The 15,754-nt window shown below is 40.9% G+C and overlaps 1 protein-coding gene across 3 annotated transcripts in view; it reads right to left on the bottom strand.

Annotated features, from left to right (window-relative positions):
• UNC79 (unc-79 subunit of NALCN channel complex) overlaps window positions 1-15,754 on the bottom strand; it is a 240,162-nt gene that overhangs the window by 2,811 nt on the left and 221,597 nt on the right. For all 3 annotated transcript variants that reach the window (XM_027767091.1, XM_027767090.1, XM_014582903.2), the window contains 4 exons: window positions 14,800-14,986; window positions 12,796-12,993; window positions 10,611-10,688; window positions 47-88 (listed from right to left, as the gene is read on the bottom strand). In XM_027767091.1, coding sequence (XP_027622892.1) covers window positions 47-88; window positions 10,611-10,688; window positions 12,796-12,993; window positions 14,800-14,986 — 505 coding nt within the window. The remainder of the gene's footprint in view (window positions 1-46; window positions 89-10,610; window positions 10,689-12,795; window positions 12,994-14,799; window positions 14,987-15,754) is intronic.

Consider the following 15,754-nt stretch of genomic DNA (forward strand, 5'->3'; position numbering starts at 1 on the left):
TTCTCCAGAGGAAACTGAGCTTCCCATCAGCCCAGGGGGGACTTACCTTGATATTTGACTGAATCATTGGCAACCACATAGGTATCAGCTGTGTGGAGAGAGACAGAAGCCCCGTTATTACTGTTTCCCATCCTCCCACACAGACTTCAGTTACCGCAAGGGAAAACAGGCCACACTGCAGCCCTTTAACCTCATGCAAGGGAGGGGGCCCCTGCTGGGGAGCTGCCCGTTAACAGCAAAATGTCTTTCTGAGGCCAAACCCTGCTGAGCTGGTGGCATTTGGAGGTTAATAAGCGCCCCATGAGTGCCCGAGACTCACACTTGAGAATAAATGACTGATTGTCTCTTGAAAGCTACTGAGCATGGGAAATTAAATGTGCATTTATTTAATTAAATTCTCACTTTCTTGAAATAGTTTCCTCCACAGGATCTTTAGAACCGAGTCTCTGAGTGAAATGGTGACTGTCTGCCTGCTGTCACTGAGAAAGTATCACTGGGCAGTGGTCGGAATGCTTCGGGGAAAGGAAAAGGCACCCCCTGGAGTCGTGTGGCTGTAACTTGGAAGGGGAACTGCAGCAAGAGCCAGATGTTAGGAGGGTTAGGAGCACACATAGGTGAGCAGTGGGTCCCTTCGGGAGTGAATTGTCCCCTCGCTGCCTCTCTGCTTGTCCTTAACCCCTGTGATGTGGCCCGTCCTAGGAGGCCATTGGGTGTCCCTGCTGAGCACCTCAGCAGCAGCTTCCCTCTCAGCTTTGTGTCTCAGCCACAACTCCGTCCTTCAGATTATAAGTAAGTATCCGTGGCTTTGTAAATCTGTAAGTCCAGGACAGAATAGTGTTTTCCAAAGACTGTCCCACTGAACCCTTGTTTGGGGAGATTTAACTGGAGGAGGAGGGCTGTGATCCAACAAGTTTGGAAATGCTCATTTCGATTTATTAAAAAGTATTATTTCAGGACTTCTCAGCTCTTTAGTATGCTCATGTATACCATATTTCACCCCTTATTCCTTCCAACCTCCTAATAGAGAAGCGTTGTTGTGAATTGAATTGTGTCCCCTCAAGATCGATGCTGCAGTCCTAACCTATCCTGTCCCAGAATGTGACCTTTTATGGGAATCAACCTGTGAAGATGGAATTAGTTAAGATGGAGTCACACTGGGGTAGTGTGGACCCTAACCCAATATGACTGGTGTCCTTATGAAAGCGCGAGGTGAGACAGACCTGGGGCACAGGGAGAATGCCATGTGAAGATAAAGGTGGAGCTCTACAAGTCAAAGGACACCAAGAACTGCCAGAAGACCTCTGGAAGCTAGAGGAGAGGGGTGGAACAGAGTCTCCTCACAGCCTCAGAAAGAACCAACTCTGCAGACACCCTGAACTTGGACAGCTGGCTCCAGACCAGGAGAAAAAAGATTTCTATCCTCTAAGTCACCAGTGTTTGGGACCTTGTAACGGAAGCCCTAGGAAATAAATTCGAGGGCATTCCAGGGAGCAAAGACAGGATGAGCAGAGCCCAGTAGAGGGAGGTGCCCAGAGAGAAGGGACTGTGAGGACTCCCCATGTGCCGCAGGGTGAGGTTCTTGGAGTCAAGAAAAATGAGTCTAGCGAAGTAGACGTTGGGGCCTCTCACCTCAGCCCCAGTGACTGAGTGCCCAATTACGGGATCTGGATGTTATTCCACACTCAGAACAGCTTCTGAGGGGGGCTGCTCAAGAACGTGAGCAGAACTGAGCTCCAGAAAGATGCAGGCCAGGGCGAGGGGACACGGAAGATGAAGCAGGGCCTCTGTGCAAGCTGCCGTGGGGGCCATGCAAGGCCAAGTTTCTGGGGATAGAGAGGGATGATGTCTGCCAAGACCACCAGTAAGGGTCTGAGGGCGAGTTTGCTCTTTGGTATGACAGAAAGGTCAAAGAAGCCTAGACAAATGGGAGGTCAGTGATGCAATGAACAAAACCACAGAAGCTGGAGGAGAGCCAGCTGGGGTGTGGAGAGCATACAAATGACTTATTCACCCCCGTCCCGCCATGAGCCGTTGGGCTCAGGGCACTCACCAGAACATTTCCGTAAGAACAAACCTGAAGTGGAAAGTTGCATTGCCCTCCGTGTTTTGTTCCCAGAACTCAATCTGGCTGCTGTTCTCCAAAAGCATCCTGTCCACGTGTATGATTTGCTAATCTGACTTCCACTGATATTTACACCTAAACGTTCCTAAAGATGGTGTTTATGCTGCAGCTAATACCTGGTCGCTAACATAAATGCTGTGTTTAGAAATGGAATGTGGTGTGTACCGGAAGTCGTAATTGGAACAAAACTCAAAACATCAAAAAATGATCAAGGCCTCTTCAAGTCCCCCTACTCTCAAACAAAACGGTGAGGTTACAAAGGCAGGGGCCAGCTGAGGCTGTGTGTTGTCGGCCCTTCCTAGGGCTGGCTCATGTAGACGTTCTGAACACAGTACTGCGGACCACTCAGCCCTCCTGACTGTCCATTATCTAGACATTCTGAAAGGGAAAAAAAATAACTAGTCTAATAACCACCATCCCCCCCACACACACAATGTCTACAGCAAAAAGCAAGCCCTCGGGGTCCCACTGTCTACAGACTTTCGTTGACCTTTGATTATTTAATACATAATCTTTGACTACATGCCTGCCTCTCGGTATTTGGGAAATACCTCCATTACCGCCCTTTAAGGATCCTGATGGACTTGGGCATGGCAGGAGGGACTTGGTGCAGGAGCACCAAGGCTATCTGAGGCAGGTGAGGGTAATAGTGATGCCAGTTTTTAAAGTTTTTGTTACTTCCTCATTGATAAAACATGTGACCTGCAAGAGACTTTCCAGTTCGTGATTTACAAATCACATGACTAAAAGCATCGAATTAAAGCTCATCGTTATTGACGGGCTTATATAACCCAGAAATCATCCTCTTTCAGGAATGCTAATTTGACTTATTGAATAACATTCATTTTAGTTCCCTTTCGCTAGTAGCTCCTACAAAGCTGTCAGGAAGCATTAGACGTAATTGCTTTTGAGTTCTGTAATGGTATTATAGAATGAGGTTGGTGTTTTTGTTTTTGTATTTTTGTTTTTCCTCTCCAGTAACAATATCCACAAAACTGAAAGATATTTTTTAAAACAGGGAGTTTTTTTGCTGAAATAAATAGTAAATAATAACAAAATATAGGATAAATGGAAGTCTTCTTGCTTGGTTGGACCCCTGCTTTCTTCAGCTCTCAAGATTAAAATGGATGGTAGGGACCAGCAGTTAGAGTGATGGCTATGTCGCTGAACTCCCATGTAGCTGACCGCGGTTCAAGTCCCGGACCCGGTGGCTTAAACTCATGCTGGGCGCATGTGTGTGAGTGCCCAAGATCCCGAGAGGAGAATGGAGGAGAAGGGATTGTGGTGTGGTCATCCCCCCTGGGGGGTGATTTCTCACTTTCTATCTCTCTGTCTCTCTCTGTCTTTCTGGCGAGCACATGTGCCCTATAGCAAAAAACCACTCCAAAAAATAATAATAATAATAAGATGGATGGTGAAACTTTCTCTTTCAGCCAAGACGGAGTAACAAAGACCAGATTCGCCTCCTGCCTGGGCAATCCAAAATCCAAGAAATTCTATGAAACAATGGTTTTCAGATATTGAGCATTAGCAATGCAGGACAGGGATCACAGAAGGATAGGAAATAAAGGTGCCCTCTGATTACTCTATCTCATTGCCCGGAGAGAGTCTTCAGGCCGTAGAACAGGAAGGAAGAACCCATGCAGAGCCTGGCAGTCTTCCTGAGTTGAGAAGATGTAGCTGACTCAGAGAGGCCAAGATGGCTGCAGTGTGTGAGGCAGAATAGTGGATAAGAAAGAGCTGCACAGGAGAACTCCGAAGTCTGCAAAGGGTACTTCTTGAGTCTGTAGCTAAAAACCTACCAGCACACACAGGGAGGAAAACTACCCAATGCCGAAGGAAAAGTAACCCAAAAAGGTTAGAAGAAGAAATCAGTGGTGAACACACAGGACCAGAAACAGTTTGTATTCCTATTAATTAGAGTAAAAAAATATCGTAATACTGTAGAATATCAAGTAGAGCATTCATAACGATAGCAATATATCAATAGTATTGGTAGTAGTGAAGAAATATTAGCCCTCAGGGAAAATGCTCAGATCCCACCTAACAAAGCTTAAATGCAAGTCTCAAGAGGATAACAATGTTTAAATAATTTAACCATATTATAGAATACAGCTCAAGATGACTTAGGAATACAAAAATACCTGACACCAAAGAAAGTCAAATTTACAATGTCAAGAATCCAATAAAAAATAATTGGGCATTGAATTTTAAAAGCAGGAAACTGTGGGGGTCGGCAGGTGGTGTGGTGGTTAAGGGCGCTGGGCTCTCACATGGCCGACTGCAGTTCGAGTCCTGGACCTGGTGACTTGCTTTCTCTCTCTCTCTCTCACACTCTGTCCCTCTCTTATCAAATTCAAATAAACAAAAATGAATAAATAAGTTAAATAGTTCTTTTTTAAAAAAGTAGGAAATCGTGACCCATAAATGGAGAGACAAATCAATCAATAAGAAAAAAATGACACAGGTAATAGAATTAGGAGACAAGGACATGAAAGTTTTATAACTATATTCAATATGGTAAAGAAGATAGAAGAAAGATTGAGCCTGTTGAATAGAGGCACAGAAGAAAATATCTGAAGAAACAATGGCTGATGACTTTTCCAAATTTAATGAAAACTATAAGCCCACTGATTAAAGAAGCTCAACAAACGCAAACATAAGAAACATAAATAAAGACATATTTTCAGGGCCAGCAGATGGCATAATGGTTACATCACTGGACTCCCACATAGTTGACGGTTTGAGTCCAGACCCAATAGTTTAAAACTCACACTGGGCACGTGTCCGTGCATGCCCAAAATTCCAAGAGGAGAATGGAGAAGGGACTACAGAGTGGCCATACCCCTGGGGAGGGGGTGATTTCTCGCTTTCTGTCTCTCTGATGAGCACGCGTACCCTATAGCAAAAATCTCTCTCTCTCTAAAAAAAAAAAAGTAAAGAAAAGAAAGAAAAGCATATTATCATCAAATTGGTTAACTATTATCAAGTTATTATCAATTTGGCAAAGACAAAATCTTTAATGCTAGAGGTAAAAAATACATTACATTCTGACAAAAAAGAGAGAATAATACAGCTTTTGTGTTGTTGTGGTAATAATGTAAACAAAGACAATGAAGAAATAATATATTTAGGTACTGAAAAAAATCCCCAAATCGTTCATTCTAGAACTCAATACCCAGTGAAATTATCTTTCAAAAATAAAGTCAAAATCGGGACCAGCAGTTAGCGTAATGGCTATGTTGCTGGACTCCCACATAGTCGACCACGGTTCGAGTCCCGGACTCAGCAGCTTAAAACTCACGCCGGGCGCATGTGCGTGCGTGCCCAAGATCCCGAGAGGAGAATGGAGGAGAAGGGATTGCGGCGTGGCCAACCCCCCGGGGGGTGATTTCTCACTTTCAGTCTCTATGTCTCTCTCTGTCTGTCTGGGGAGCGCACGTGCCCTATAGCGAAAACCTCTCAAAAAAAATTTTTAAAAAAAGGGCAAAATGAAGACTTTCTGAGACATATAAAAAGCTAAAGGAATTAATCACCAGCGTACTTGCACAAAAAATGTTTAAGGAAAGTACTTTGGCATAAGGAAGGATAAAAGATGAGAGTTTAACTTGATAGAAAGGAATAAAGAGCACTGGAAATGGCAACTTTAAATATGGCAATAATAGCAAGCATAAATAAATATAAAACTGGTTGGGCCAACCAGTGGTATGGCGGGTAAGGTGCTGGATCCCACATGGCCAACTGCATGAACCTGGCAGCTTGAAAAACACATTGTGCATGAGTGTGGGCACCTCAAAGGCCGGGGGTGGGGGACTGTGATGTGGCTCTCCTGGGGGTTGCTTTCTCACTTTCCCTCTCTCTCTCTCTGGCAAGTGCGCGTACACTATAACAAGACAATGAAAACTGAAAAAAAATAAGTGAAATAAAACTTATTTAAAATCTCTTTACAAGAGAAGCAACTATTTGAAACAAAAATAATAACAATCTGTGGTTGGCTTATAATATTTATAGAAGTAAAATGTCCAACAATGAAGCACAAAGTCAGAAAGTGGGGAAAAGATGTTTATCATTGAACAGTTTGTATACAACACATGAAGAGGTATATCATTACTCTAAGGCAGACTATGATAAGTTAGAAATAGACACAGTAAACTCTTATTTCACCAGTAAAATAACAATTCCCAATATGGCAAATAAGATCATTTAAAAATACATTTCTAAATACCCTATGGGTCAAAGAAGAAAACAAAATGGAAATTAAATACACTGGAGAGAAATAAAAATATATCAAAATCTGGGAGAAAACTGCTAATGCAGTACTTACAATTTAGAGCACTAAGTATTGATGTTTAAAAAGAAGGAAGTTCTCAAATTAATGACCCCAGTTTCCATTAAGAAACTAGACAATGAAAATAAATTATGTTCAAAACTTAATCATAAAACCTCAATTAATTTTTTTAAGAATTATTTTATTTACCTTTATTTATTTATTTTAATTTGACAGGAGAGGGACAGAGTGAGGGAGAGGGAGATGGAAAGTGAGAAAGCAAGCCGCCAGGTCCAGGACTCGAACCATGGTCAGCCATGTGGGAGTCCAGCGTCCTTAACCACCACGCCACCTGCCAGCCCTAACCTCAATTAATTTTTAAAAATAGGAAACAAAGAGCAAGTAGGAAATAAAGAAAATGAATAGTAAGATGATAGATTTAAAACTAATAATAGCATAAAACACATTAAATGCAAATGATCTAAAAATCTCAATCAAAAGGAACAGATTGTCATACTGAATTTAAACACGCACACACACAAACATACACACATACAACATTTAACTGTATGCTGCTTATAAACAATACACTTAAAATATAAAAACACAAATAGATTAAAAAGGAAAGTATGAAAAAAGATATGCCACCTTAACTTTTGTCATAAGAGAGCTGGGCTACTTGTTATAAAACCAGAAGAAGTAGCTTTCAGAGCAAATAATATTATCAAAGTTGAAGAGAGGTATTTCATAATTTTGATTCATTTTAATTCTGTGAGAAAATATGACTGTCCTAAACACTTATGTATCTAATAACAAAGCTTAATAATTAATGATGCAAAAACTAGTAGAAAATGGAAAATAAATACTTTCCAGCTAATTCTAAGAAGTCATAACCCTGATACCCAAACCAAACATAGTCATTAAAAACAAAAACAATTAACAGTCCATATCCCTCAAGAACATTTATGCAAAAAAAATCAATTTAAAAAAGTTAGCAAATTGAATTCAGCAAGACATATGAAGAAGAATACATCATAGCCAAGTATGGTTTGTCTCAGGAATAAAGTTTGATTTAACATTCAAAAATCAATTTTAAAATTCAATATATTAATAGTCAAAAAGAAAAGTCATATGACTCTCTCAAGGGATGTAAAAAAAAAAGCATTTGGGAACTCTAACATCCATTCAAACATCCAGACAAAAATTCCTAGTAGACTAGGAGTGATAAAAGTTATAAATGAAAAACTAACAACCAGTATTTACATTTTATGATGAAAGACTGAATGCATTCTTCCCTAGGATCAGTAATAAGAGGCAAGGTTTCTGGCTCTTAACACTTCTATTCTACTTACACTGGAGGATCTAGCAAGAACAATGAACAAGAAAAAGAAAAAGAGGCATAAAAATTGAGAAGGAAGAGATTAAAATGCCCTCATTTGTACATGATATAATTATCTATACAGAAAATATGATGAAATCTACAAAAAAGCTACTAGAACTATAAATGAATTTAACAGCTTGCGGAGTAGACAATCAATACAAAAAGCAACTGTATTCCTAAGTATTAGCAATGAACAATAAAAAAACAAAAATGTAAACAAAAATACTATTTATAATAGCATAAAAATATACTTCAGGATAAATCTGAAAGATATATTCTAGGTGTGTGTATGGAAACTACAGAATATTGCTGACACAAGTTAAAGAAGACTGATGGGAACAGCAGATGTAATGGTTACATTTCTGGACTCCCACAGAGTCGACCGTGGTTCAAGTCCCAGACGTGGCTACTTAAAACTCACACAGGGCAAATATCCTCCTAGAGGAGAATAAAGGAAAAGGGACTGCAGTGTGGTCATTCCCTCTAGGGTGTGATTTCTCGCTTTCTGTCTCTCTGTCTTTCTCTGTCTCTCCAGTGAGCACATGCATCCTATACCAAAAATCTCTCTTAAAAAAATGTAAAGAAGACAGAAATAAATAGAGAGATATAACATGTTTATGGATTAGAAAACTAAATATTAAGATCTAAATTCTCCTCAAACTGTCTACAGATTCAATGCAATCCAAATCAAATTTTCAATAGCTTTTTAAAAGAAACAAGTGTATCTAGAAATACAAAGGACCTAAAATAACTGAAAAAATAATTTTTTAAATGAAAAAAATTTAGGAAGCTAACACTACCTAATCTCAAGGCATATTATAAATCTATAGCAATTCAGACAGTGTGAAATAAAGATAGGCAAATAGTAGGTCATCAGAAAAGTCATGATGTATTTGGCATAGAAAAACATAAAAAATACATCATAACTTTTCAAATGACCCAATAGTTCAATGAACCAGAATCAATAATCCAAAAATAGAGCTATGTATGTACGGTCAAATGATTTTTGACAAAAATGCAGACAATTGGATGGAGAAATAAAAGTATTTTTAACAATGATGGTATAATAATTGAATAACCATATTTATAAAAAGCATCTCAACCCATACCTCACACCATATATACATGTTAACACAAATGAACCACAGACATAAACTAACACCCAAAAGAAAACATAGATAATATCTAGAATAAAGCGACAACAATAACAAAAACTCCTGGAACCTTGAATTAGGCAAAGATTTTTTTCAAGAATATAGCATCAAAGGGCTGGCCCTATAGCACATCAGTCAAGTGCTGTACATAAGGAATTGGACCCCACATGGCTGACTATAGTTCAAATCCTGGCCCTGGTGGGTGTGTGAATGAGGTGTATGTGCATGCATGCCCCAAATCCTGATGGGATGAAAAAATGGAGGAATGGGGATTGTGATGTGACCACGATCCATTAGGGGATGCTTTTCTGTCTCTCTGATGAATGCATATACCCTGGCAGTTAAAAAAAGACATCCATAAAAGAAGAATTTGATAAATAGTGCTTATCAAAAATTAAGAACTTCTGGCCATCACAAGACACTGTCAAGACAATGCAAAGGTGAACACAGAAAATCTTTGCAAATCACATATCTGATAAAGGACTTCTTTCTCAAAGTTTTGTAAAAGGAAAAATATTCAATCCAATAAAAATAGGCAAATAATTTTAACAGGCATTTCAAGTAGATATATGGATAACAAACAAACACATAAAAAGATGCCTAACATCATTCCTTAAAACAGGGAAATGGAATCTGAAACCACAAGATACTGGTGCATAACACTTAGGAGAATTAATATTAAAAATGGACTATTCTAAGTGTTAACAAAGATGCGGAGGAACTGGAATGCTCGTACCCTGCTAGTGTGAATGTAACAAGACATGCCCACTTTTCTCTCATAGTGTTGACTTTTGCTACATCAAGCTAGATAAGACAGATCTATCTCATTTGAACCAATGACCTTCTACTGTTGTGGTATCAGTCATTTTCCCTGAAAATGAGCCACCCTTCTTTAGCATAGAGAGTTAACGTGACAAGTATTTTTAAATCAAAGAATTAAGTTAACCAAGGAGTGAAATAGCGAATTATTAGGTTTCACACTGATGCAGTCTTGTGGGTGGCAGTAGTGACAGCAGCAAGGCTGTAGAACACAGATGTGAAAGGTAAAGAAGGGAGAAGAGGAAGGAGATAGGAAGTATATGAGGAAGGAAAAAGAGTCCCTGGGACAAAGGCAGGATGAGAAAGGCAGAAAGGAAAACAAGAGGGCGACAGAAAGATAAAGGGAGCGAGAACCCACGTCCTCCTTTACTCTTATTTTTTATCGCACTGCTGATAACACCTGGACAAGTGACAAACTCTCTAATTACTTTCACACACTGTATAATGATTTCGAATAATAATATTTAAAATTAAATTAACGTACCTTGGAGAGAAGCACCATACACCATGTCAAAAAAATTACAGACTATTTTCTTGATTTTCTGGGTATTTTTGGCAAGGCGAATTACCTCTAACCAACTAGTGTTATTACAAGGTCATTTTCAGATCACTGTCCCCCAGTAATATTTAACTACTTGTGTTACATGTAATCATGGCCAGGAAGAGTTGTCCCGAGTGGCAGAGCAGGAGCAAATGTAACACAATACCCATTTGGCAAAGAGTGGTGCTAGGAGTTGGAATCTACCAGCCCCAACTCTGAATGTGAAAACTAAAGTCTTATTTCCCTCTTCAGAAAGTACACTAAAAGTAAATCCATATTCTTCAGCAGTAAGAAATGCTCCACAAAAATCGTAAAGATTTTCCTACCTTGACAAAAATGGTTGAATTGCATTCTTGCAATGCCTCCATTAAACTGATCACATGGAGACACACCATTTCTACCATCTGAAACGACAAACATGAGCGTCAATTCCACTCCCAGATACGGAGCCCTCGCACAGCAGTGTGTAGCCACAGAGGACCGGGGGGACTGATATCCGGTGCCCATGAGGTCTTTCCAAAGAATGACCATTGGGGACCAAAGAAAGTGCTGTTTGTTCAACTCTATAACTTCAAATGAGAAACAGAATTTTTTAAAAAGCACTAGAGGTTTTGCAATGGCATACCCTCCTCAACCAACTCCGGGTTGCCAACGGAACTCAGGCACTGATCTCGCTAATCTGCACTGCACTGTGACTCACGCCAGGGGATAAAGCCTCCTTCATTTCCAGCTATAGAACTGCCTGGCTTAGGTCTTCTTCCTCATCTAATGCTCTCTCTTCATCAGGAAAGGCTGCGTAATTTATTGCAGATCTGCCCCGAGGCCTCGTTCTCTGTGCAGTAAGATAGCTAAGCTTACAACGGTTCAAATGTATAATTGGGGTGATATCCCTCACCAGAAATTCTGAAGGATGGATTTTAAACACTCCAGAGGAATTTTTCCAGACTAGCTTATATGCTTTAACAACAGTTTTAGAGGGACACTAATTTAACTTCATTTGTGAAATTATTTGTACAAAATTCATATGTTATATATTTATTTGTAACATTTGAATATCAACAGCAATTTGGAGGTGACATATTATTAGTATACAAAACATAAAGACAATAGAAGAAAAATTTTAATCTCTAACACAAGTTTAAGGTCCCGGCTGTCTGTAAAATAACAGAATAGAACGCTTGATCTCCATGTTCTTCGTTGGCTCTGGAATCTATGCTCCAATAAATGTAAGTATCTCCTAAGTATCTCCACAGCAGAAAGAACTATTCACAAACACTAAAAATTTCACACAAATTTCCTTTAAATTGAACTAAAATGTCTCTCTCTATAGAGAGTTATGAGATCTGCTTCTCTAAAGAAAAGAAAGTGCTTCACTAAAGGAAATACATAATCCTCTTTTCAGTTACAGCTGAAAAAAAAGGTACCTATTTCTTAGACAAATAGTCGAGCAATTAAAAAATCATTTCCTGATGCTTTCTGTGGATAGTGCATTACTGGGATTTGAGCACACTGGGATCATCATTATAGTGTTCTTCCAGGGTGGCCGTCCCACACAGAAAGAACCCCTGATGGCACTCCATAACCAAGACACTGGCCACTGCTACCCCAGTGGAGAATCCTCCTCCAATGTAGCAGACCCGAAGGATTTTCTTACAAATTCCTTCTACATGTCTTCCGATTGTGACCCCGTGAGATAAAGTGCAAGCTTAATCAGTAAAATGAGCTCAAGCTAAGCACACCCAGTGAGGTCAGGGGTACCTCTCTCTTGCGAGTCTCCTATATTCACACAGAACTGGATCTGAAGATCAAGTGTTCAGGTTCTCACAGGGCAACTTGGAAAGGTAAGGTTCTTCTCAGGCTTTGAGCCTTGTGCGGAACGAACACCTGTGGCCGATCTGCTCTTTGCTACGAACAGATGACCGAGTTGGCTAAGGCTTTTCTAAACTGCTATAGAATCCAAAAATCATTCGAATTTTACTCTTAATCCTCTGATTTGATCATACCAAAGCAACTCTTAAGGCAAAAATTCCATATACTATTCACTTGGCATTAGGGCAGGAAAAAAATGTTCACATCAAATTTACTTGTTTGCTTTTCTTGTGTTTTACTTTGTTTTTATACTTACGGTATACAATAAGTTAATATTTTGATACATACATACATTGTGAAATGACTACATACTTGATGGCTACATATTTAACATATGTATTGCCTTACATACTTTTTTTGTGCTGATAACACTTAAAATCTCTTCTCGCAATTTCCAAGTATACAATATATTGTTATTAACCACAATGTACCTTCACGTACAATAGATCTCTTGAGCCATCCTTCCCTTTGATTTTGGTGGAAATTCTTATACGAGCAGGACATTCAGCTTGTAACGTAACGAATCACGGATCCATGGTATAATCTTAAAACTGAGATCAGTGAACACCAGGTAGAGTGGGGACTGGGAGCGGTCCAGACATTCTGAGATTCTACCCCGGAAGGGAAACTTCACCAACTCACCACTTTGTTATGGGCCATCAGCTGCAGGATGCTGGGCGTCACCCTACTCCAGAACTCCAGTGCTGTCAGTATGGCCGTGAAGCTGAATTCATTCTGATTTTGGACATTTGTAGCTACTGCACTTTGTTCACAATATACCGTCCAGAGCTGAGCGAAGATGAATGCATGGAAGAGGGAGCACATGTGTAGCACGGACGTCTGAAAAGGAAGAAGACAGGGCACCACTGTCCCAGTGGGGTGGGGCGTGGGGCTCCGCGGAACCCTCCCTGTGTGGCTTCAGCCTTGCCAGGAGCAGTGGAAACATAGAGGATGAAGTTATCTCAGGGTTACACACCTGTGATTCACCACCTGCATCTGCTCTTCACTTCGGCAGCAGGCGTGTGCTCAGAGAACTAAGCATCTTTTCAAAGACAGGACACCTTACTTTGCAGAATAAATTTACCCACCCCCTTGCCCTTTTATGAAACTGACATTCCCTTCCCTAAACTAGATTAAGAAAAATCATCATTCCCCTATTGCGGGATATTTCCTCATCTGCAAAGAGGGGAGAACAGCAGCCTCTTCAAGGAGCTGGAGTCAGGAATAAATGAGGTGTATAATGTCTTGGGCTATTGGAAAGTCAGGACACATTTTTGCATAGAAAAACAAAAAAATGACATCATGACCTTTCCAACCCAATATGTAACTCTCAGCACTTAATTTACCAGTATAGTAGTAGCGAGTAGCTGCAGTAGCAGTAGCAGAAACAGTCCCCCCGCTAGTGGGGAGCATATGTTTTTTTTTTTTTGGAGAGGTTTTTGCTACAGGGCACATGCACTCGCCAGACAGACAGAGAGAGACATAGAGACAGAAAGCGAGAAATCACCCCCCAGGGGGGATGGTCACGCCGCAATCCCTTCTCCTCCATTCTCCTCTCGGGATCTTGGGCACGCCCGCACACGCGCCTCGCTGAGTTTTAAGCCACCGTGTCCGGGACGTGAACCGCGGTCGACTACGTGGGAGTCCAGCGACACAGCCATTACACTAACTGCTGGTTCCCAAGGGGAGCATATGTTAACAAGCACCTACAACCTCCCAGGCAATGCTACAGACATCGCATAGATCACCTCCACAATTCTCAAACTATCCCCTCATCTATTTTACAGATGAAAACCAAAGCTCAGAGAGCTGAAGTAACTCTTTCAAGTTCCAAAAATTACAAATATAATACCATAGCAAGCACACAGATCTGGGCTGGAGTATTAGGAAATGACTGTCTAATTCCTTTGTAAACATCTTTCAGATCACTTAGATGGTTGTTCTGTCATCACAGAGTCAGCCTACCCTGGCCTACATGTCTGCTGTCCCCAAACCCACTGTGACCTTCTAGAACTTGCCCAAGCTCTGTGAAGGGCCCTTGGTTCCTCATAGCCAAGAACCAACGTGTCTGGTTCATTTGTACAGGCTCGTGACTGAGGCCGGCTAGAGTACACTTTATTCCCTCGCACTCAGCACCTGCCTCCACAGTTCACAAAGTTCCTCTGTGTCGGTGACCTCAGCACATTGCATGCTCTAGTGAGTTTCTGACTGACCTTACTCTCGTTTCGTACCTTCATGTATCTCTAGAGAACTGAGTTGAAAGTACATGAAGAATCAGGTACAGCATCAATTTTCCTCCATTTTGTATTTGGGTCTTGAAACTAATCACAAAATTATTATTGTATTTCTAGCCTTTTATTTCTCTTCATTACTTTGAGACAGAAGTGCCTAAGAAGCCAACTTTTGCTTGCCTCTGTAATTTATCTTTGTAAAACTGAACCAAAAAACAATTTAGGGGGGCAGGCAAAGATATCTGGAACCTTAAGCAACTTTAAATAAGGCATTAGCACAAAGTTGCTTTTCTAACATCCACAGGAGGGCAAGTGATAAGAGGCATTTTCTTCTCAGAAGACAAGTAATTGGCAGAGAAGGGTTTCCATTAGCAATTTCAATGCCTATGGTCTTAATCTTGCAGAAATCACTTACCTTTGATTGCTCTGGGAATCCAATCAGGATAACAATAAGATGGTCTGCAATATGAGAACCTGCATCCAGAGGAATGGGGAGGCAGGGCGAGGAGGCACTGGGACACACTGCGTTGTGAGTGAGGGACCCCAGAAGCAGCCAGGACAGCAGACGGATGTGGGAGACACACTCGATGAATTCTTTGGGTCTATCAGGGAAGAAGGAAGTGCGAAAGATGATTTTCTGTTTTTTGTTTGTAGGATGCTCAACAAATGCTTATTGAAGGAAGGGATTAAAAGCATGGTCTTTCAGGCAAGCACATAAAATACAACACCAAGGCAATAGAGTGTCAACCAAATGACATATCATGGCTGTTTTCCCAGTCTAATCCTGGATCTTAGCTTCTTGAGCAAAGAGCAGCCTGTGGTGACACAGGATTAAACGGATCATACTTCCACAAAGAATATTTGTTTGTTTGTTTTTCCATGTTGTAGGACATGTGTGCTCCCCAGAGAAATGGAGAGAGAGAGAGAGGAAAAGTGAGAAACCACGCCCCAGGGTGGACAGCCATGCCACAATTCCTTCTTCTCCATTCTCCTCTTGGGATTTTGGGGACACATGCACCAGGTGTGTTTTACAAGCTACTGGGTCTAGGACTTGAACTGGACTGTCAGCCATGTGGGCTCCAGCTGCCTTAACCACTGTGTCACCGGCTGGCCCAGTCCTAGTTGCCTTTTTGACTAGCTTCTCTTTCTAAATAATTTCCTTTCCTCTCATTAGAAAGTTCTTCCCATAACCTCCCCCTCCCCACCAGAGAGGAGGGAATAGAGAGGACATACAACACACAGCCATCCAGTTTCCTGCTCAACAGTAATTCTCCCCTCCCGCCTTCCTCATCCCTGACCGCAAACCATTCACCCCTGACCATGTGATCACAGATGCTCCAAGTCCCCGGGTATTCCTCTCTGGTCTTTTA

Source organism: Tupaia chinensis, unplaced genomic scaffold, assembly GCF_000334495.1.
Source record: "Tupaia chinensis unplaced genomic scaffold, TupChi_1.0 Scaffold143913_1, whole genome shotgun sequence".
NCBI classification, from domain to species: domain Eukaryota; kingdom Metazoa; phylum Chordata; class Mammalia; order Scandentia; family Tupaiidae; genus Tupaia; species Tupaia belangeri.